Source organism: Bufo gargarizans, chromosome 3 (assembly GCF_014858855.1).
Source record: "Bufo gargarizans isolate SCDJY-AF-19 chromosome 3, ASM1485885v1, whole genome shotgun sequence".
Taxonomy (NCBI): domain Eukaryota; kingdom Metazoa; phylum Chordata; class Amphibia; order Anura; family Bufonidae; genus Bufo; species Bufo gargarizans.
This window is the reverse complement of record NC_058082.1, coordinates 516,662,753-516,686,332: the sequence shown is the minus strand read 5'-3', so window position 1 is coordinate 516,686,332 and position 23,580 is coordinate 516,662,753. Positions and strand designations below refer to the sequence as shown.

The window sequence follows — 23,580 nt, the reverse complement described above, 5'->3', positions numbered from 1 at the left end:
GGCACAGCTCACCTTCAGGTTATTCAATTTTGCTGGCAACGAGAGATGTAGCTTAGCAGGATTGGAGGTGTGACCTACACTGTTCCGTTTTTTGGGGTGAAGCAAGGGGCTTCCAATGAGAAAGACTGGGACCAAGTGAAGACAGCATAGCACCTTGTGCCAAACCAAACCCAATTCAGGAACTGGAGACTTACCCTTCCCTTTTCTTGCCTATTGGAAAGTGTGGAGGCATCTACAGCACAAGCGCTACATGTGTGTTGATAACAGGTATAGACCATTGACTCTGTAATGTCAAGGTATTGTTCCCAAAGAAGTTTTCCTACAGACTAAAGGTGCCTCCACATGCGGCAGATTTTGTAGTTGAAAAACTACTCCGCTCAGGAAGTGGAGTAGTTTTTCTGTATTCATGGAAGGGCGCATTGCTTCTGGACCCTGGCACCCCCCTGAGAGACAGCTCCCGGGGCGGACCGCCCCCCACTTAGCACGCCACTGTATCACACTGTCCCCAATGGGGATCACAATCTAAGTTCCCTATCAGTATGTCTTTGGAGTGTGGAAGGAAACCAGAGTACCCGGAGGAAACCCACACAGACACGCGGAGAACATACAAACCCCATTTTCCGGTGGGCCGATGCGCAGGGGGCTGCCAGGGGCCTCCTCACAGCCTAACAGTGGAAGTTTTTGGGGATGTATTTTGTGCTACATGCAGAAATTTTTGATGGACTGTGGTATTTGGCTCTGTTGGGGTGGTAAAATGTGCCACAATATGGTATTGCTGGCCATGCCTTCCATCAGTTTGGACCCAACTACAAAATGGGGCCACTTTTAGAATTTTTGCAGGGCCACTTTAAGTTCCCAGACCACCCCTGTTGGTCGGATTTGAAACCAGGACCCCCCAGCGCTAACCACTGAGCCACCGTGCTGCCAATGTAATGCTGCCACCTGCAGGCCTACATTGGAATATACCTGGTAAAGGCCTGACAGTCTTCAGCAGGCGCAGGCCTTCGACAGCAAATGAACGGCTCCCCCGATCACCACCTGGAGAAGCTGTTCCAGGCACGGAAGGGGGTTAAATGTCTCCAGTCGGCGTTAGTGCAGATTGCTGACATTAGCCCCCAATGTGTGCTGTTTCAAACAGCAGAAACGGCTATGGCTCCTGCTGTGCTTGTGAGCGGGCGCCATTTTTAGACTGTACATGTACGGCGAAGGTTGGGAAAGGGTTAGTCACAGTCTGTCCCTTAAAGTCTCACCCCACCTTATGATCAGGCACCTCCTCTTCTCAGTCCCACGTGCTGTGCTGAGTGTAGGAGCTGCTGTCGCAGCACTGACTGTGTGCCTCTTCCCAGTGTGATGCATTTGGTCTAAGGCTAGGGCTACACAGTGAAGTGTTGACATTTTTTATAACGATAGTCAATGGCGTCGCACTGCGACATGCTAGCCGCAAAGAATACATCCAAGTTGAATTTTTGTGTGACTATTTTGTTGCAGCATGTTGCAATGCGACACCTTTGCCTATCATTACAATAAATGTGTGACATTGGTGCGATATGAATGACGCAATGACACATGTTGCAGTGTAGTTGGTCGCCGTGCAGCCCTAACCTACGGGCTTGAACCAGCTGTAGATGAACAGTTAGCCAGGGCATGCATATACTTGTAGTTCTTCGACAGTAGAGACGTTCCAGTCTGTAACTTACAGGGGTATTACGGTAATGTCAGGAACTCCCATGGAAATCTTTTTTTACACAATAAAAGCACACAGAGCTATGGGGACTGGATATTGCGGATGTGCTAGCGGCCATCTAGCAACCCATGTCCTCAGCTCTATACACAAAATCCCGGTGACAGGTTCCCTTTAATATAACTGGAATTCCCCTTTAAATGACAGGTCGTATGACTAGATGTAAATAACTGAAAGGCTAGGTTCTTTGGCCAATGCCAGTACCTGCTGGGAGTTGCACCAGCGCTGATGGACGCAGAACCCGGACTTCTTCCTTACATCTGTATACAATGAAGAAGTATTGGTCTGCAGTCAGATTTTGCTAGGAGTTAGTGTATTATTGGTACACAGATGTGGCATGTCCGGGTATGACGCCCTCCTTTTTGCGATTAGGAAGGGTCATTAATATCAGAATCTGGAAAACCCCTTTAAAAAGTAAATAATACAGACAGATGGCTTTATCCTCTAGCTGTCAGTCGTCTCTGCAGTACATGTGCCCGTGTGCCCACCCAGGTTACGTGGCACCAGACTGTCCTCACACTTGCAGGTACACAAGCCACTGAGACCAGCGTCCCCTCAATCCACCGCCTGTGACCTGTCATCCTCCCCACTAGAATACTCCTCCAGTGACCTCACTAAAGATGGCCGCCGCGAGCGTACGTCAGGGACGTCGGGGGGTGTGTTGCTGACGTCAAGGTCGCGCCCGGCAGTGTAGGCTAGGCCCCTGGAAGGTTATTGGCGGCCGATCAGCTTTTGAGGTCGTCGGTGTGATCGGACTGATTCCTTGGCTTGTACAGTGATCCGGATCCTCACCTGAGCGGCCGCCCATGCAAAAGATGCTGTCCCTACTGTCCCGTGTGCTGCAGGGCTCGGCCCAGAAACCTGTCACTGTAAGTAGTGGGGGAGAGGACGAGTAACGGCGGCTCCCCGCAGGCAGCGGTGACCGGAGCGGCCTCCTCCAATGTCATGTGTTCTCCATAGTGACAGCACCTACACAGCCTACAGGATAGGTGGCCAGTAATGGCCTCTGCCTGTCACAGCGGGTCAGGATTCTCCGGAGTGCCCCTTTAAATCCAGGAGGCTCTACATGACTAGAAGACTCCAGTGTTTTCCTTTGTGCCCATGCTGCGGTGTTACCCATCCACTTTTCTTTATTTCTTATTATGCTTTATTTTGTGATCTACTGTCTCAAAACTTCAATACATACCTTTTGACACCTAAATATAGAAGGCTGTTAAGGGGGCCTCTGCTAGGCTAGTGGTGCCCCCTTCTCTGGGGTCCTTGGTGACAGTATCCACTGACTACAGATAAAATATGTCCTACATTTCCTTAACAAGCGCCGGTCCCCCCTCCTGACTTGTATTCCCCATGTAATAACAATTCTGTAGCCTTTAGTGTTCTGATTCCATGATGAGCTGTTCCTTTATTATTCCTGCTAGAAGTTATGAATTGTTAGCAGTCTGCAGTGAGGGTTCAGTTGGGGGTCCCCTGCAGTCTCACACTGGTTGGATAATGTCAGACTGTGCAGTTACACAACCCCAACTGGTAACTTTCAGCAGGACCTTCATTGCAGACCGCTCGTAATACATTCATAACGTCTAGCGTGAATAATAGAGGATAGATAAGAGATGCTCTAGAATTGGTATTACATGGGGGGTGCAAGCAATTACTGGAACCGACATGTCTGGAGAGGGGACAGGTCCTGTTTAAAGGGGTATTCCGTTATAAAATAATTATATAGGACTGTGTTGAGGGTGCTGTTTAAAGGCTATGTACATCTCCGAGGGCATTTTGTATGTGTGCATTTTACTCATTTTGGGCCCCAAAAAAATGTCAATTTGTCTTTACTAAAAATGTTAATGTATTTCTGAGACACAAGAGTTCGAAAAAAAAAGTCTGATTTCCGGCCGTAACTTTGTGGTTTCTTTTAACCCTTTCGCTACCAGCGCCATACATGTACGGCACTGGAGCAATAGGCAAACATGGCACCCGCTCGCTTGTGCAGCGGGCGTCATGGCCGGCAGGTCTCTGCTGTTTCAAACAGCAGAGACCTGCTGTTAATTACCGCGACCAGCAATAATGCTGATCGCTGTAATTTAAAGCCTTTTAGATGCTGTGATTAAGTGAGATCACAGCATCTAAAGTGTCAAAAACATCCCCTGCGGCCAATGGGGATGCCGGTAATTGGTTTGAATGCCCTGGGTCCTGCTGAAGAGACCTAGAATATTCAAACTGCCAACATAAGAAATGAGCAATAGACAGTAATAAAGTTTAAGAATACATGATTGTTCAAAATTTCAAAATAGACTTTTTAGGTTCATTTTTTATATATTTTTTTTTCATTGCTTCTCTAAGGCCTCTTTCACACTTGCGTTGTCCGGATCCGGCGTGTACTCCACTTGCCGGAATTACACGCCGGATCCGGAAAAACGCAAGTGGACTGAAAGCATTTGAAGACGGATCCGTCTTCAAAATGCGTTCAGCGTTACTATGGCAGCCAGGACGCTATTAAAGTCCTAGTTGCCATAGTAGTAGTGGGGAGCAGCATACTTACAGTCCGTGCGGCTCCCGGGGCGCTCCAGAATGACGCCAGAGCGCCCCCATGCACATGGATGACGTGCCATGCGATCACGTCATCCATGCGCGTGAGGCGCCCTGACGTCACTCTGGAGCGCCCTGGGAGCCGCACGGACGGTAAGTATGCTGCTCCCCCGCTCCCCGCTACACTTTACCATGGCTGCCAGGACTTTAGCGTCCCAGCAGCCATGGTAACCATTCAGAAAAAGCTAAACGTCGGATGCGGCAATGCGCCGAAACGACGTTTAGCTTAAGGCCGGATCCGGATTAATGCCTTTCAATGGGCATTAATTCCGGATCTGGCCTTGCGGCAAGTGTTCAGGATTTTTGGCCGGAGCAAAAAGCGCAGCATGCTGCGGTATTTTCTCCGGCCAAAAAACGTTCCGTTCCGGAACTGAAGACATCCTGATGCATCCTGAACGGATTTCACTCCATTCAGAATGCATTAGGATAAAACTGATCAGGATTCTTCCGGCATAGAGCCTCGACGACGGAACTCTATGCCGGAAGAAAAGAACGCCAGTGTGAAAGAGCCCTTACCCAAAAAATTGTAATAAAATGTTTTTAAAAAGTCACACACACTCCAAACTGGTATCAATAAAAACTACAAAAAAATGAGCCCCTACACAGCTCAGTAGATATAACTATAAAAAAAGTTATGGGGGTCAGAATATGGCGGTGTAAACAAAAAAACATATATATATATTTTTTCAAAGTATCAATTAATTTTTACACTATTTAGACATAAAAAACAAAACAAAAAAAACATACATATGGGGTATCATTGTAATCGTACTGACCCAGAGAATGGGTCAGTTTTGCCGCAAATGAAACTCTGTGGGGAAAAAAACCTGTAAAACGGTAGAGGAATTGCATTATTTTTTTGGGGCATTAAAAAAGTACAACTTGTCCCGCAAAAAATAAAGCCTCATACAGCTATGTGAACGGAAATATAAAAAAAGTTATGGTTTAAGGAAGATGGGGAAGAAAATTGAAATGCAAAAACAAAAAAAAATCCAGTAGTGAAGGGGTTAATATCAGCCTATGTGTTGCTCTTATCTCTGATCTCCTGACCACATAACCACTCATTATAGCTCAGTACCTATCCAACTGATTAGAATATGGCTTAAAGGGTTTCTGTCACCAGATTTAACCCTATAAAGCTAGCTGACATTAGCGATGTGCTAATGTCAGCTAAACCTATCTAGCCTATTCCTACTTTTATCTATGCCCCCATTACGCCAGAAATCTAACTTAATATGCTAATTAGCCTCTAGGAGCAGGGCCTGCAAGCATCTTTCCCTCACCGCGCCTGCGCCGAATGCTGAACGGCGCGAGGTTTCACCAGAGCACAGGGCTGGCAGACGGATGCGAGCGCTGCCTGGCCCTGTCAATCAGGACTTGGAGGGAGGCGACAAAGGTAGGAGAATGGAGCCTCTAGGCGCAGGAACAACGCCCCCTCCCCTCTACTCCTAGAGGCTAATTAGCATATTATAAAAGTTTCTGGCGTAACGGGGGCATAGATAAAAGTAGGAATAAGCTAGTTAGGTTCAGCTGACATTGGCACATCGCTAATGTCAGCTAGCTTAATAGGGTTAAATCTGGTGATAGAAACCCTTTAAATAAGGGCTGTTTCACAGGAGCGGGTGCGGTGTGTGGAATCCGCTGCATGAAAGAGTGTCAAGCCCATTCCGGACAGCAGAGACACGGAGCAGTAACATGATTGATAATGCTCCGTGCCTCTCTGTGACCTTTTTACTACAAAGTCACAGTGAGATAAAGTGTTCACTGTGACTTTGTAGTAAAGAGATCACAGAGGCGCGGAGCATTATCAGCCATGTTACTGCTCCGTGTCTCTGCTGTCCGCTCCTGTGAAACAGCCCTCAGTGTTTTTGAGGTCAGGGGATCAGAGACAAGACACACGAGCATCAGCTGATATTAAAAGAAAACACAAAGTCACAGCCTGAAATCAGAGTTTTTTTTTAACTCTTGTATATCAGAAACAGCCGGACATTTCTAATAAAGACTAATTTGTAAAAAAATGATTTTTAGCTCAAAATGAGTAAAATGCAATCATAAAAAAATGCCCCAGTAGGTGTCCATAGCCTGTAAACAGCACCCTCAGTCCTACATAATTGTTTAACGGAATACCCCTTTAAAATGTAGGGGGTCATTTATCAAACTGGTGTAAAGTAGAACTGGCTTAGTTGCCCATAGCAACCAATCAGATTCCTCATTTCATTTTCCAAAGTAGCTGTCAAAAATCAAAGGTGGAATCTGATTGGTTGCTATGGGCAACAAACTCAGTTCTACTTTACACCAGTTTGACAAATGACCCCTTTAGTTCTGTTGGCACCAAAGCTATAATGCTGTCAAATACACTGCAGTCTCCCACCAGCGCTCCATATGTAACCTCACAATGGCGGGTGAACATTTTAGTGGTCACGAGCCCCCCCTCCCCATGTACGTAGCATTGCAGTGTGTCCGGGGCATTACGCGCAGTGCAGGTAGGTGAGGACCGCTGTCTTTTTCTCTCTGGTAAGACTATATTTCTCCTTTTTTATGTCTTGGGTATGCGGCTGTTTAAAGGGAGCAGCTGGCGAGGTAAGGAACTACACCAACCTTTTCTTCCTATGGTCGTGTGGTGTTCTTACTGCTTTCCATTATCCATTGACCAGTGTCCGATTTTCTAATCCTACTGTAAGCCGCCGGGAGCCGGAGTGAAGCTCTGTAAATTATGGTGACAGCAGTGGCCCTTACCAAATAGCCACCAAAGCCCAGTGTGACATTCAGTCTGAACGGGTCTCATCCGTGCAGGCTTTGTGGTCAAACACCACACTGCCAAACCGTGGTAACCTGTGGGCAGAAGGGCTGCACACTAGCACTGCCATCTGCGGGCACCCATCCCTAATCTAGAAGCAATCCTTTATTCAGACACATTTAATGAGCCACAAAGTCTAATAATCCGGCAGCAGCAGAAGTCTCAGCAGATTTGAAAAATTTGATATATCGTATTAACATTTTGTTTGGAGGTTTATATGCTTTTATAGGAGAACTTGGGGTCTGGCAAATCTCATTGGTGGAAGACTAAAGGGGTCCGAACCCCCCCCCCCCCCCCCACACTTACTACTCAAAAAATAATAAAAAATTTGAAGAAACACTTGGAAACTGTAAGAAAGAAACAAACATTCGCCTAGTGAATGTCCCTCCGTCTCAGTTCTGAGGCGTTCATCCCCGCTGCAGCTCAGTGGTCCCGTGCCACTCAGGGACGTGTTACTGTTGAGGCCAGTAAATGGCTGCAGCTGTCCACATGGCCTGGACGTCACATTCCTGGTCTGCCAGGGACGGGATCCTCCGCACTGGAACGGAATGGCATTCAATAGGCGAGTCTGTTTATTTCTTAATTATCTACAGTTTCCTGGTGTTGGCTCCTTATTGGAATGGGGGGGGAGCCCCTTTAAATTAAAGGGGTATTCACATATCAGACTTTTGTGGCATAGCTATAGGATACGCCATACATTTCTGAGCTCTAAAACGGAAGCAACCAATCAGTGCTGGGCTTCCATTTTTAAAATGCTCTGTGAAGATGAAAGGTGCCTTGTGATTGGTTGGCATGGAGTAATAAGGCCAGTTTTGCGGTTGACAGTTTAGGTAAATTTAAGCCCAGGCTCTGCAGTTTTGAAGGCGGAGTGTGTCTTAGATCTCAGACTGGAGGAAGCACTGATGGGTAAGGTCTTGGGAACCCTCCAAAGCCTTCTTCCAGGTTATCCTGCAGTGCATTGTGGGTAGCAGAGGAGTAATTGCTGCATGCTGCACATAGCCTATGTATAATGGCCGCTTCTTATATCACCACGTGCCCCAGGTGTCTTCATATCCACTTCATTCTATGGACGGCGTGCTTGTATGACCACACACATACTATTGTCCATCTTCTTAATGTATTCATATGTTTTACTTGCTTTTAAGGCTGCCCGTGTTATTGTGGCGTCACGTAGCTACGCAGACTTTGCAAACGAAGCAACATTTGATATCAAGGTAAGGCTTTTATAATGGAGATGTGTGGAAGACTGTGAAAGCTAGTACCATTGGTGGTGTATCCAGACTGCCCACCGCTCAACTGCACCAAACTGGACTTCTGGCCTACCATGTTTCTTCACCATACCCTCATGGCTTCCATGTGGCCCTACTTTACCTCCTTTGACCAAGCCTTAAAGGGAATCTGTCACCCTTATTAGCTCTGCAGATGAGGAGTCCCCATTCCCCAACTATCCGCTCTTAGAGCTGCACTGAAAACAGAGTCAGCATGGCACAGCAGTCCTGACATAATGCAGAGGACTCCTGTGCATGCGCACAGCAGTCCTGACAATTTATTTCAGCACAGCTTTAAACACTGACAGAGAGGGAATTTGGGTGGATCGTTGTGGCAGTTTAATCCCTTTCTGACCTCCACCCTACTATTAGGGAGCAGCAGGAAGTGACTTTCTGACCTCCGCCATAATTGTGCTGATCAAGCGGGTGCAGGAGTGGCACTTGCTAGATCAGTCCTGGGACGCAGTTGTTACTGACAACCGGGCTCTTGCTGTATCCGCCAGCATCGATGAACAGAACAATGCCGGTAGATTAGCCCCTCACATGCTGCAGTCAATGCTGACTGTGGCATACAGGAGGTTTTGCAGAGGGTTCCATCTGTCTCTCCATCACCCCCCGTGCTGTGATGACAGGGGGCCGATAGTTGTCATGGCAGCCCGTATAGTAGAAAATCTCAACATTTTTGAATTATTGAAGACTGAGAGAAGAAGGCTGCGCTCACCTGAATCCAAACTGAGAGCCCGGGCGGTGCCAGGAACAAGGCACTGATCCAAAAGAAAAAAAGTTTGCAAAGCCCAGCTTACAGAAATAGAATATCCAGCTTTTATTGTTCCAAGATGTAAAATCCAAATGGCAAAAAGTCTATGCATTTCGGGTCAGACAGCAACCCTTAGGGTCTATTCACACGTCCGCAAAATGGGTCTGCATCCATTCCACAATTTTGCGGAACATGTGCGGACCTATTTATTTTCAATAGGACCGGAATGTGCTATCTGCATTTGCGGATCCGCACTTCTGTTCCGCAAAAAAAAAAAAGAACATGTCCTATTCTTGTCTGCCGACAAGAAAAGGCATTTTCTATGAGATTGCCGGTGTTCTGCCAAATCTCTATACCTTGCGAAAAGTCTATACCAGAAGTGACGCGGCCGCACAGGAATCAGCTGGAGAAGGGTGTGTGCGGCGCTGCGCAAGCGCACATCCACTGGCTTAGCAAACAATTATTGCAGTGCCGCGATAGAAGTACTTTGTGCACCGCGCGTGCGCGCTTCGGGGGAAATGGATTTGCAGCGCAAAAAATGTTGCATCAGATCTCCCTACCCCTGAGTGCCTCAGTATCCAGCACTCAGCTCTGCGGTAAGGATGAACTGCAACTGATGATTTGTGTGTGCATGCGCACTTAGGGGTAGGGAGATCTGATGCAACATTTTGCGCTGCAAAATCTCTATACCCCTTAAGTGTACACGCGCAGTGCACAAAGTACTTCTATCGTGGCGCTGCAATGATTGTTTGCTAAGCCAGTGGAGCGCCGCACACACCCTCCTCCAGCTGATTTCTGTGCGGCCGCGTCACTTCCGGTATAGACTTTTCTCAAGGTATAGAGATTTGGCAGAACACCAGTGATGGAATGCGGAACGCACATTGCCGGTGTCCGTTTTGTGCGCAAAACGCATGCGGACGTGTGACTGGACCCCTCATCATGCAGATTGCAGGTAACTATGTATTCCCATGCCACCAATCCAAAAAGGTTGGGGCGGGGCATAAACACCTGCAACCTGACATGACCTGCAAATAAACCACACAGTGTTACAAAATAAATAATAAAAAAATAAAATAAGAATATACTTTAATAATGTAAAATCAGGTTGTGTCTTTTGTTTAACCCCACCGGTGTACGAGGACCTGTGGTGACGTCACTGAATCGCAAACGCAAGCTTCTCAACAGGGAGTCTTATTGGATTTTTCAGATGAACACTCGTACACTGGTGGGATTAAACAAGAGACACGACTAAATTTTACATTTTAAAGTATGTTCTTATCATTGTTATTTTTTTTTATTTTTTTTTGTCTGTGTGGTTTATTTGCATGTGCATGTCATGTCAGGCTGCAGGTGTTTATGTTTATGCCCTGCCCCAACCTTTTTGGATTGGTGGCATGGGAATACATAGTTACCTGCAATCTGCAGCATTTTCTTTGCCATGATTAAGGGTTGCTGTCTGACCTGAAACGCGTAGGTTTTTGCTATTGGATTTTACTTCTTGGAACAATGAAAGCTGGATTTTATATTTCTGTAAGCTGGGCTTTGTAAACTTTTTTTCTATTTTCTAATTATGTATTTAAAATTGTGCATACACACCACTCTTATATCAGGCAGTTGACCCCTATATGCAGTAGAATGGTATAGCCCATGTGTCAGTCCTGTGTAATGTATCCATGGCATCAGTCATGTGACACCCTTCATATCCTATAATCCCTGTCATTCAGCAAGCAGCAGTGTGATGTGATGTACATGTGCTGGGTCGGCACACAGAACACATTCATGTGAATAGGAATAGTGGTGGAAAAAATACTTTTACTCTGCTTATTACAGCAACTACATAACTGTGCGCATTTACAACACTGTGTGCGCCTGTCTGTAGGTCATTTTTAAAATGGTCTACTGTCTCTAGGTGATGTCATATTAATAAAGTTGAGCACCACTGCATTGTGGGAATGAGGCCTTGGCGGAGCTCTCTTTCAGAAACTCAGAATGCTCACAATGTAATATTGCATAATTGTTTTGTTTTTTACTCCATGGCATTAAATTGCCTGTACGCATCCATTAGGTGTAATATCACACTGCTTCATGGCCGTGCAGTCCTGACCATGTAGTGCAGTGGCACAGACTTTACGTTCGAGTGATTGCAAATACACTTGTACGAAGCTTGTGCTTCTTGTCTAAAGTTACCTAAAGGGTTAATGTATGTCATTCTTCCATGCTAAATAATTACACACCTAAGGGTTAAAAATAACCAGTTCAAAAATGCTGTTTAAATTTTTTCTGTTCAGACTGGCTTCCAGTCCCTTCACTTTTTGTACCAGTGTCTTGGCTGAAGTTGTCTTTAAGCTTTCATGCATTCATTATTCTACCCACACTGTAACTAGAAATGCGACGTTCACCGATTGGAGGAGGCCCCACCGACCACAGCAGTGCTGACCCGCGAGCAGGGGCTGCAGTACTACAGGACTATGCAGACCATCCGGCGCATGGAACTGAAGTCCGATCAGCTCTATAAGCAGAAAATTATCCGTGGGTTCTGTCATCTTTATGATGGGCAGGTAAGAGCCATCCCAGTGTGTGCTTATCCCTGACATAGGATGTGCAAGTCCTGAAATTCAGGAAGAAACATTTGAGGATCAGTGATTGGCAGGAGTCTAAGGCTGGGTTCCGCTCAACGGGCAAGAACCAATGATTCCCTATGGGAATGGTTCTCACCTGAGCGTTTTACAGCGCGTACGATCGCGCTGTAAAACGCCCGACGCCCCAAGAAGTACATGAGCTTCTTTGGGGCGTCTTGTCGCGCGTTCCCATACATAGACTTCAGCGGGAATGCGCGACAATGGGCGTTCGCTTGTCTCTGTATGCGCGATTGCAAACGCCCGTACAATCGCGCATACAGAGCGCTCCATCGCGAACGCTCAGGTCTGAACCCAGGGTAAGCCACTCATACACATAAGATAAAAGTCGCGCGACCAGTGTTCGAAAATTCTATGCAACTGATTGCTCATGATGGTCGATGGACAATCACAAATATGATCTGCCAGGCTGAAACGTTTTTGACTGTGGCTGGCTTTTTCTTTTTTTTTTAACTGGCTGTCATGTTGCTGACACTTTCTTAAGTAGTATATTTCCTGTCCTGATAATGAGATGACTCTGCTCTCCCAGTCTACACAGCTAAGCTGACAAGTGATCTGCAAAACGAGAAGTATCGCCTAGCTGTGTGTACTTTAGCGGCTAGTGCTGGAATATTTCCCTGATTTAAAAAAAGTCATTTTCTGATGATGCATTCTTTTAACTTTTCCCTCTAAAGGAAGCGTGTTGTGTTGGTCTTGAGGCTTCTATAAACCCCACAGATCACCTAATTACAGCCTACCGGGCGCATGGATACACCTATACCCGCGGGTTGCCTGTAAAGGAGATCCTGGCAGAGCTTACAGGTACATATTTTTTGGGGTGGTCTTACATGTTAAACTTGCAACTTGTTTTTGCCGTGTTTCTCCTTGAGGTTCCTTGCAGGGTTTCTTTTGGCAGAAATTCTTTGGCCAGATGTTAGTTGCAGGTAATGTTAATTGCCCTACAAGTGGTATTTTTTATTTTATTTTTCCCCACAAAATACATAATTTTTTTGTTGTTTTTTTAGTTTTTTTCATAGACTCCTGTTTGGTGAAAAAATACCAACAGGCATGTAAAAAGGAGCCATACAAACATGTATTAGATTCATTAAGGGAGGTTTATCAAACTGGTGTAAAGTAGAACTGGCTTAGTTGCCCATAGCAACCAGATTCCACCTTTCATTTTCTAAAGGAGCTCTAAAAAATAAAAGGTGGAATCTGATTGGTTGCTATGGGCAACTTAGCCAGCTCTACTTTACACCAGTTTGATAAATCTCCCCCTTGTGTTTTTGAAAAGGGGGAAAAAAGTGTGTGTGCTTGTAAGCCTTGCAACATTTTTAGCGGTCTAGGACACATTTTACTCGTTTTTCACATGGGTTAGTTTAATGGCTTTTTTTTTTTTTTTTTTAATTCAGCTAGTAATGTGGCATTTTTTCTGCATTTTGTTCAGAAATTATTCAGGTTTATTTTCATATCATTTTGGCTGTGTTCACACGTACATTAAGCTTTCTGCTCCTTTGAACCATCAGAAGATGTTCTTTTAAATCCCCCTGTGTTTGAATGGGCATAACTTGCGCTCAGTTAATTCCATCAGAAGTCAGTTAATTTGGACTCCCTCTTGCTGTACTTTTTCTGCCCGTCCTAAACCTGACTGAACTGACACAAACTGATGCTCAAAATAAACTGGTTAATTATTTTATTTTTTTCATATTTCTGGTAATCTGATTGATCAGAAGAATGGAAATCTCAACACGTGTAAACACAGCCTTATACATTTTTTATTTATTTAAATAAAATGTAAAAAAAAAATATTTCTGAATGGTGAATATGATTACTGGCAGATAAAATTTTAAGTCTTATGACTTGCGTGTCTACAGATTTCTTTTTTGGCCACAAAAGCTTCAGTTAATCGATGAGATCTGACTTTGGCTGTAAAGTCACATATTGATATTACTACTTATTACCCCTGTAGGTTAGTGACTCAACCTTGGGATGACAATATCAACTCTGTATGCCACCTGATTGTGACCCTCATTCGAGTCTTTTCATTGTGATAATTACAATGCATTCGTAAAATTTTCAGACCCTTTCTCTTTTTTTTTTTTTTTTTTTTTTTTTTGTTTTGCGGCTTTGTTCTAAAATGTAAAAAATTTTATTTTTTTTTATCCTTTTTTTTTCTCATCATTCTGCACGCAATACCCCATAATGGTAAAGCGAAAACAGAGACTATGGCTGGGCCACTCAAGGACATTCAAAGAGTTATCCCTAAGCCACTCATATGTTGTCTTGGCTGTGTGCTTAGGGTCATTGTCTTGTTGGAAGGTCTGAGGTCCAGAGCACACTGGGTCAGGTTTTCATTAAGAATATCTCTGTTCTTTGCTCCATTCAGCTTCCCCTCAACCCTGACCAGTCTCCCTGTTCGAGCAGCTGAAAAACACTCCCATACCATGATGCTGCCACCACCATACTTCACTGTAGGGCTAATATTCGGCAAGTGATGAGCAGTGCCTGGTTTCCTCCAGAAATTACACTTGGAATTGAGGCCAAAAAGTGTAATCTTGGTTTAATCAGACCAGAGAATCGTGTTGTTCATAAGTCCTTTAGGTGCTTTTTTGCAAACTTTGCTGTGTTTTTACTGAGGAGAAGCTTCTTTTTGGCCATAAAGCCCAGATTGGTAGAGGCTGCAGTGGTGGTAACCTTCTGGAAGTTGCTTCCATCTGCACACAGGATCTTTGGAGCTCAGCCAGAGTGACCATTGGTCACCTGTCTTATCAAGACCCTTTCCCCCTATTATTTTGGTGTGGCGGCTAGCTTTAGCAAGAGTCCACATTTATCACCTATCCATGTATGATCTCTGGGAGTCCGACTTCTGGGACCCCTGCTGATCATGGGAACCAGGGTCCAGCATAGATTATGATACTATGTGGATTCATGGGAAAGCTTTATTTTCTTTTCTTTTTTATCCCCTTTACAACAGGAAGAAGAGGTGGTTGTGCCAAAGGTAAAGGGGGCTCTATGCACATGTACGCCAAGAACTTTTATGGAGGAAATGGCATAGTGGGAGCTCAGGTATTCATTTTCATTCCATCGTAGTCTTCAAGATATTGCAGTATGCTGTGATTTTGTGAAGATATTGTTTTATTTGCGCAAAGTATGTGAATGATCAGTCTAAGGCCTCTTTCACACAACTTTATTTTTATTTTTTTCGTTTATGGGCCGTTTTTTGCGTTCCGTATATGGAACTATTAATTTCAATGGTTTGGCAAAAAAAACGGAATGTACTCCATATGCATTCTATTTCCGTTCCGTTGAAAGATGTCCTATTATTGCCCGCAAATCACGTTTCGTGGCTCCATTCAAGTCAATGGGTCCGCAAACAAAACGGAACACATACAGAAATGCATCTGTATGTCTTCCGTATCCGTTCCGTTTTTGCGGAACCATCTATTGAAAATTTTATGCCCAGCCCAATTTGTTCTATGTAATTACTGTATATGCCATACGGAAAAACGGAACAGAAACAAAAAACGGAATAATGTATCGGTGAAAAACAGACTGCAAAACGCTGAAAAAGCCATATGGTCGTGTGAAAGAGGCCTAACATATAGAGTCTAGTCCTCCCTGTGCTCCACAGCACAACCAATACAGCTGGACTTCATGATAGAAGAAGTGCAAATCCTACAGAAGTGCTACTAGTTATCAAATGTATATCATGGTAACACACATTTTTATCCCCCTAAATTACAGGCCTTGGACCTTAGTGTCTATTTTGTCACTTTTTCACTTTGGTCTGTTACAGTAATTCCTCTACCTAAGAAGGTTGACTTAGGCTACATGCACACGAACGTGGTTTGGTTCTGCATCCGAGCCGCATTTTTTGCGGCCCAGGGTACGGACCCATTCACTTTAATGGGGGCCGCAAAAGATGCAGACAGCACTCCATATGCTGTCCGCATTCATTGCTCCGTTCCGTAGCCCGCAAAAAAAATAGAACATGTCCTATTCTTGTCCCTTTTGCGGCATGTATACCAATGATTGTTGAACGATCTGTAATTACCTTATAGTAACAGCTTTCATTAATGTACCCTGTCCCTTTACACTGGTCCCTTTAAAAGACCATTGCTATGGCTTGTCATAAATTGGCTGAATCCTCTGGTATTACAGGGGGGAAACAAAGACTTTGTAAATGACCCCTAGTGTATCTATAAGAATTTAGTTTTTTTTTTGGGAGGGGCATAGTAGTAAATATTTGTGTTGCATGCACAGGTATGGTAGTATATATAGTGGCCGTTAATTAGAAATATACAATTTTATTGCCTGATTGTACGCTTTGGTATATACATACATTTGTGGCATGTTTTCTACATGTTGTCAGAACTTTTCTGTTTGTGTTTCTGCCGGGAATTAATTTAGATGAATTCCTTCTAGGTCCCTCTTGGTGCAGGCATTGCTTTGGCCTGTAAGTATTTTGGAAAAAATGAGATCTGTTTGGCCTTGTATGGTGACGGTGCTGCTAATCAGGTAAGATAGACAAACGCTCCAACTTCTCCTTGAGGCTTTCTTGTTTGGCTATTTGCATATTTGGCATCATGGCTCAATTTCCACAATAACATGAACAAGAATAATTCAATCAACTTCCCCCTATAACACCATAAAAAACCTTCTCTTACCATGCAGTCTTTTCCATTGTTTGGCTACATTATTTTAAACGTTTTTGCTTCTTTGTATGGTTTTACAGGGTCAGATTTTTGAGACATACAACATGGCTGCCTTATGGAAACTGCCCTGTATCTTCATTTGTGAAAACAACAGATATGGCATGGGCACCTCTGTGGAGAGGGCTGCGGCCAGTACCGACTACTACAAACGTGGGGACTACATCCCAGGCCTCAGGGTGAGTAATCTCCTCTTCATTCTTCATCCATTTTGCTTTAATGAGGAGTCACTTATTTTAGACTTTTTTTTGTAGTTTTTGGAAAACTTTCAGTTAGTTGCAGCGCAATGTGAGTGCTGTGAACTAGGGGTTGAGCTTATTTATCAGCTGGGAGCTCCTGTGGCTGATTGACAGCTTTCTCCCTATGCACCATAATTAGGAGAAAGCTATCAGCAGTCGGGGGAGCCCGCAGCTCATAAATGCTTTGAACACCTTTTCACAACATTCGCTTTATTCTGCAGCTGATAAACGACACCATGATCTCACCTAAATGATGCCCGTCAGAGATCCACGTGTGACATCTTCATGCTGCCCTCGGAGTGGAGCATTTATGCTGACAACGTCCCTTTATGGTTATGTAATTACAGTTTTTTGTGTTTGTCTAGGTTGATGGCATGGATGTTCTTTGTGTCAGAGAAGCCACCAAGTTTGCTGCTGATCACTGCAGATCTGGAAAGGTATGATCTGCTTTATACTTTGTATTACGCTGCACGATATTTGAAGCTGGGTGTCTTACATTGCCTATAATATGCACCTTGTTTTTCAGGGCCCTATTCTGATGGAGCTGCAGACTTACCGTTACCATGGACATAGTATGAGTGACCCTGGGGTTAGGCAAGTAGCTTTATTATAATACACAGAGACTGAGCGACCTGAGCAGCATTTGATGGCTAACCTTTCTGTTAGTTACCATGGGACGTTGTGGTTCCCATTCTATTTAGGGGTCCTATCCTATGTTTATCACCAATTTTAAACGGGAATTTGCTAAAGGTGTTGTCTGTAAAGTAAAAAAATGATGGCCTCTCAAGTGTCATTCTCTGTGCTGTTGGTCCATTGGTTTATAGACTGCAGTGTTGATGTGTAGTTATATGGCACATAATTCCTGCAGCCAATCACGGTTCTAAGGCTTCGTTTACATCTCCATTCGGAGGCTGTATTGGCATAGAGCAGCCTGGCAGATCCTCTCATTCCCCGCCATATCCCCATTGACTGTATTGAGGTGCATCTGTCCGATTTCTGGCATAAATGCTGACCGCCTTCATTTGCATTGGATCTCCGATACTAAGATGTGACTGCAGCCTTCGCGGTATACCTAATGTCACTGCTGTAATAGCAGGAGCACTGGACCCGCGGCACAAAGAACTGTGCCAGAGAAAGATGTAACTACCATCATTTTAATTATTTATTTTACAGCATTTGGGGACATCTGAGATTTTTAATTATCTCAGGCAACCCTTTTAATAATGATGTACTGTATTTTTCACCCTACAAGACGCACTGGCCCATAAGACGCATCTAGGTTTTAGAGGAGGACAATAAGAAAAAAATATATATTTTTCATTAGACCTCAGCTCACAGCCCTAATAGGACCCTCAGTCAGACTTCAGATCAGACTCCAATGTTAATAAGACCTCAGATCAGAGCCCAATATAAAGACACCCCCACTTTTTTTATAGTATCGAAACCAAATCAAAATGTTGGTATTAAAACAACCCTATCGCCAACCATGTTTCAGCAGCGCCAAACCATGTTTGATCAGCCTCAGATCACAAAATAAATGAACCACTTATCTCTCCTGCTCGCGGCTGCTCCTCACTGCCTGCGTTCGGTCTTCCCCCTCTGTCGGCTGTGCTGTTAACTGGTGCGCACATTGTGAGGTCACAGAGTGCCCTCACACTGTGCACAACCACTGCATAGCCGACGACCAGGAAGCGGTGAGTACAGAGCCTTCACCGCTTCCTGGTCCTCCTCCATAATGGAAGCGCTCGCTTATTAGTATTCACCCCATAAGACGCAGGGGCATTTTTCCCCCACTTTGTGTCTTATGGGGCAAAAAATATGGTATATTATTATGGGTCCTGGAAAGTCTGATCAACTCATCTCTCAGGTGCCATCAATACTCCAGAAATGCCAGGGACATGACTATTGGGTATCTACTTAAATCTAAATAAATACCCAGACCATGGATGGCACAGCAGTAGAGTACTGGTAAGCCCAGTTTCATTCACAGCTAATCCATTATGGGATGGCACCAGTTGCCATATAGAATCGTGATGTTTATTACAGTACAGCTTCACACATGATGCTCAGTCTAGGGCTAATTTCACACTAGCGTTTTAGTTTTCCGATATTGAGATCCATCATAGGGGCTCAATACTGGAAAGAAACTCTTCAGTTTTGTCCCCATTCATTGTCAATGGGGACAAAACTGAACCGAACGGAATGCTCCAAAATGCATTCCGTTTAGTTGCTTTTCCAGACCAGAGAGCAAACCGCAACATGTTGTAGTTTGCTTTCCGTCCTGGGATGCGGAGCAAGAGGTATCAGTCATGACGGCCCATTGCAAGTCAGTGGGGATGGATCCGTTTTCTCTGCCACATTTGAAAACTGATCCATCCACCATTGACTTTCAATGGAGTTCATGACGGATCAGTCTTGGCAATGTTAAAGATAATACAACCGGATCCATTCATAGCAGATGGTTGTATCATCAGTAACGGAAGTGTTTTTGCTGAACCCTGCCGGATCCAGTAAAAACTCTATTGTGAAAGTAGCCTCCTCACTCATGTAACAGAAAGTATGGCATGTTGCAGCAAACTACATTTGAATTTTTGCATTTATGAGCTTATTACTGCTATAAATGATTTGGGTAAAAAATATTCAATTTAAAAGACTGTAGCCCAACCTGTGCAGTCACTGGCCCTTGCAAAAATGCTTGTTTCCAATATTAGTACATCCAGAATATGCTTTTGAAAAAAGAAAATACAAATCTAAAATATCGAATTCAGTCTTGTGCTTCTTTTTCCAGCTACCGAACAAGAGAAGAAATTCAGGAAGTGAGGAGTAAAAGTGACCCCATCACCCTGCTGAAGGACAGGATGCTCAACAATAACTTGTCCAATGTAGACGAACTGAAGGTATAATTTACAGATCTGTGAATATTATGACATGTGGCCAAACGCTCCCCCACTCTGACACAAGTTTTGTTGTAGGAAATCGACGTTGAAGTGCGAAAGGAAATTGAGGAGGCTGCTCAGTTTGCCACCACTGACCCAGAGCCTCCTCTAGAGGAACTAGGATATCACATTTATCGCAATGAACCTACTTTTGAAGTAAGAGGTGCAAACCCCTGGATCAAGTACAAGTCTGTCAGCTAAACCTTCCGTTTAGACATACAGGCAAGCTATGTCTTCTTTAGTCTGTTACTCCAAGGTCTCTAACATGAAAACAGTTATTTCATTTAACCCTTTCTAACTGTAAGGGGGATACACGTCATGTATCTATTGCAGACTATTTTAATTTATACAGCTGGGACTTGGGTCTGCCAGTTGCCTTACAGTTTCCATATTGAAAGACAACTCCAAGTAGTGGTTAAATGGCGTTATGGTATGTTCCCATTACTTTTCTGATTTATTTATGGAAGGCTCCCGTTTTTAAGTTTATCCAGAAGCGAATCACGTGTCTTACCATGTATGCAATATTTTGCAGTCATTAAAATTGGCCTTGATGTAAATGGTGTTGTTGTTTCAGTACATCTTCTCTTCCTTGTGAACTTAAAGGGGTTAGCCCATCTCATCCATTGGTCGCATATTGCTAGGATATGCCGCAAAGCGGCTTGGCTATTTCCATCAACCCAATAGAAGTGAATGGAGTGGTGGCCTTGCTTGCCACCATTAATTTCTTCCGAAAATAGCTGAGTGCATTGCTCGGCTATTCGGCAGTCCCATGGAAACAAAAGGAAGGTGGCCGCATATGCACGGGTTGCTCTCCTTCAATTTGTGGGCTCCATTCTAGAGGGCGGACCCAAACCTATCAGACATTGGTGACATATCCTAGCAATGTGCCCCAATGGATGAGATGGGCCAACCCCTCTGAACAACTTATATTTTCTGCAGAAACAGTCACAAATGATTCATGCTAAGCTGCAAAAGCAGTCACTTTTTATTTAAATTTCCAACAATCTGGTTCCAGTCACCCAAAGGAAACATAAATAAGTTGGAACCATCTCGTCATCAAGCACATAGGAAAAGGTGACTAAAGAAGGCAATGCTATTAATCCAATTCCAGCAGAATCGATAATTCGAAATATTAGTGGGGTATATAAATTTGTAATTCCAGCATAGAGAGAGAAAACCCCTAAAACAACTATTTTTATTGGTATACTTTAAAAAGGATCCCAGTTGGGTCCAATATATGACACTAAGAATACACACACACAGAATAGTGTAACCGATATTCACATCCAGAATTAATTAATGACCTGGGGTGAGGGGATAATTCTCCCTGTATCTACCCCTATCCTAAGACCTCAGCCCAGGGAGGGCTCCTGATGGTGGAGACCCCCTGTCCACGTACCTATTCTACTACCCCTCACAGGTCCCTATAAGGGTGTAGTGGGATTGGATCTAGATTTCCGCAGGTAAGAGGTAGGATAATAGTTAATCACACATATATCGATCAGCTGGATGGAATAATATGAACGAACAAATACAGTTAGTATAGACATATACAAAACATACGATTGGTAAGGGTTGATTGGATAATCACACACCTTAGCTACCTCAACGCGTTTCCCCCTAGACAATGCTATGGGATCATCAGGAGGTAAAATAAAATAAAAAAACTATAGATCTATACAGACAAAAAATGCAACCATATAGATACTAGCGTACGGCCAGATCACGCACAAAGGTGCTGAAAGATAAATACCGGCATACAGCCAAGTCACATAGACAGAATCAAATAATTGCTCTACATTTAATAGATACAGGGGGATATGATAAGGCCAATGGGTATGCTAGATAGCATTATATTAGGCCAATTATATGTACGTTTTGATAATCGTACCTGCATCAGACTCCTTTAGAGGTCCGAGGTATATTCCGCATCAGTTCGCATATGCGTTCAGGTGATGGGGATGATCACAGCCAGGTATTGATACTGTTGTCCCCCTAACATGGAATCCTGGTAAGGCCCACAATATTGGAGTCCTTCCCCTTCCCTCTGTTCCTATTCCCCCTGGTAGTTTCCTCATGAAACTAATATTACTAGGGTGTAGAATGTGCCCAGATGATGGAGCATGAGATTGAGGCGATTCAGAATACCGGTACATGTGGCAAATATATGCCTAGCTGATAAAATGCTGATACTAAAGAAGACTCTGGAGAGAAAGCAGATGAAAGGTCATTTTATTTACAGACACAGAACTAACAAATCAAGTGCGATGGTAATGCAGATAGCAGGTATATGGCATCTTTATTGCAACATCAGTGCATGACCAAACCAAATACTGCAGTTTACACTGTAAAACAAGTGCAAGCGACTACAGAGCACAGTAAGTTATTTCTGACAGTTTGTCTAGGAATAGACTTTATGCAATCCTATATTATGTTTTAAGAAATGAAACATCAGATGGTCTAAAGGAAATTAAATGTGTAAGGCTACATGCACAGCACCATAGGTTTTTTTTTGTACAGATCGCACTGCAGACAGCACATAATGTCATACGTGTGGCTGTTCCGTAAAATGTAGAACACTTCCGATTCTTGTCCGTTTTGCGTACAAGAATAGCCAATGGAATAATGTGGCATGCACAGACTGTATCCATATTTTGTGGACCACAAAACAGATAAGGCCATGTGCAGCACACTGGACACACAGTGTCAGAAATATTACTTTTAATGGAATGGGGTGAAAAGTGGCTTCCAGTCCTCAGCATGGACAGGTTTGCACCCAAACTGCCATGTCCATGACATTGAGATCTGTAACTAGAACTGATTATCTGTTGTCTACCTAATAAAGAAAAAGATCCTTCAGCAGCAGAAATGCTCCAGATTGTTCGCTTTTCTAAAGTTCTTTGGTCTACTTGTCAAGCTACAAATTACTTTGCTTTGTGTGATTTACAGATAGTTTTCACTTTTATCATTTTATGCCATCACGTTTAAAAGGGTTTTCTGAGATTTTACTACTGATAAGATACTGATGACCTATCAGTAGGGGTCTGACACCTGGCACTCCTGTGATGCTGCAGCCTGCTCACCAATCACAATACCGTACATTGTATGGCGGTTATGCTTAGTATCGCGCTCGGCCCTATTCACTTCAGTGGGGCTGAGCTGCTCCTAGGTCACATGACTGATGAGTGTGTTGTCACTGGCCTAGGCTGAGAGAAGACTGCCTTCCCACACAGCCGATTGGCAGGGGTCCCGGGTGTCAGACCCTCACCGATCAGATGCCAATGACCTATCCGGTAGTAAAAAATCCCAGCAGACGCTCTTTATCTTCAAAACATCTCCTTCTTTATTACAGCAATGCAGATACATATTGAGGATGCATATCTGCATTGATGTAATAAAGAAAGGGATGTTTTGAAGACAAAGACCGGCCGCTGGGATTTTTTGGTACATTTCCATTGGAGTGATTCCTTTCCCGTGCTGACGAATTGGAAGTTGGGTGCTGACTATTTTTGCAAGATGACCTATCCTGAGGATAGGTCATCAGTATAAAAATCTCGGAAAACCCCTTTAAAGAGAATCTCTTTGGTATCATAGGCACATCTAGTGCCTTGTTTATGGAATTGTGCATTCATGTTTTTCCCAAGGTTATATCATACTGAACTGATGCCATTATGTTTCAACCCCCTCTAATTTAAAATACGTACTGTAAATCCCACATAACCTCAGCTATAATAACATCCCAATATGTCTCAATGGTCTATTCTTCATAAATCAATGTCATACTGCTTATTAGTAGGGATGAGCGAACTCGAACTGTATAGTTCGGGTTCGTACCGAATTTTGGGGTGTCCGTGACACGGACCCGAACCCGGACATTTTCGTAAAAGTCCGGGTTCGGGTTCGGTGTTCGTCGCTTTCTTGGCGCTTTTGTGACG

The 23,580-nt window shown here is 43.9% G+C and overlaps 1 protein-coding gene across 2 annotated transcripts; it reads left to right on the top strand.

Annotated features, from left to right (window-relative positions):
• Nucleotides 1-2,387: 2,387 nt before the first annotated feature.
• Nucleotides 2,388-20,202, top strand: PDHA1 (pyruvate dehydrogenase E1 subunit alpha 1). 2 transcript variants are annotated; one of them, XM_044283983.1, is made up of 12 exons: nt 2,388-2,610; nt 6,887-6,901; nt 8,264-8,332; nt 11,528-11,701; nt 12,454-12,580; nt 14,733-14,824; nt 16,184-16,276; nt 16,494-16,649; nt 17,075-17,146; nt 17,236-17,303; nt 19,498-19,606; nt 19,682-20,202. In XM_044283983.1, the coding sequence occupies exons 1-12, from the start codon at nt 2,548-2,550 to the stop codon at nt 19,844-19,846; spliced, it is 1,203 nt and encodes a 400-aa protein (XP_044139918.1). In that variant the 5' UTR covers nt 2,388-2,547; the 3' UTR covers nt 19,847-20,202. The 2 variants fall into 2 exon arrangements, with proteins under 2 accessions (XP_044139918.1, XP_044139919.1); XM_044283984.1 differs by lacking the exon at nt 6,887-6,901 and having other exon boundaries at nt 2,389-2,610.
• Nucleotides 20,203-23,580: the final 3,378 nt, after the last annotated feature.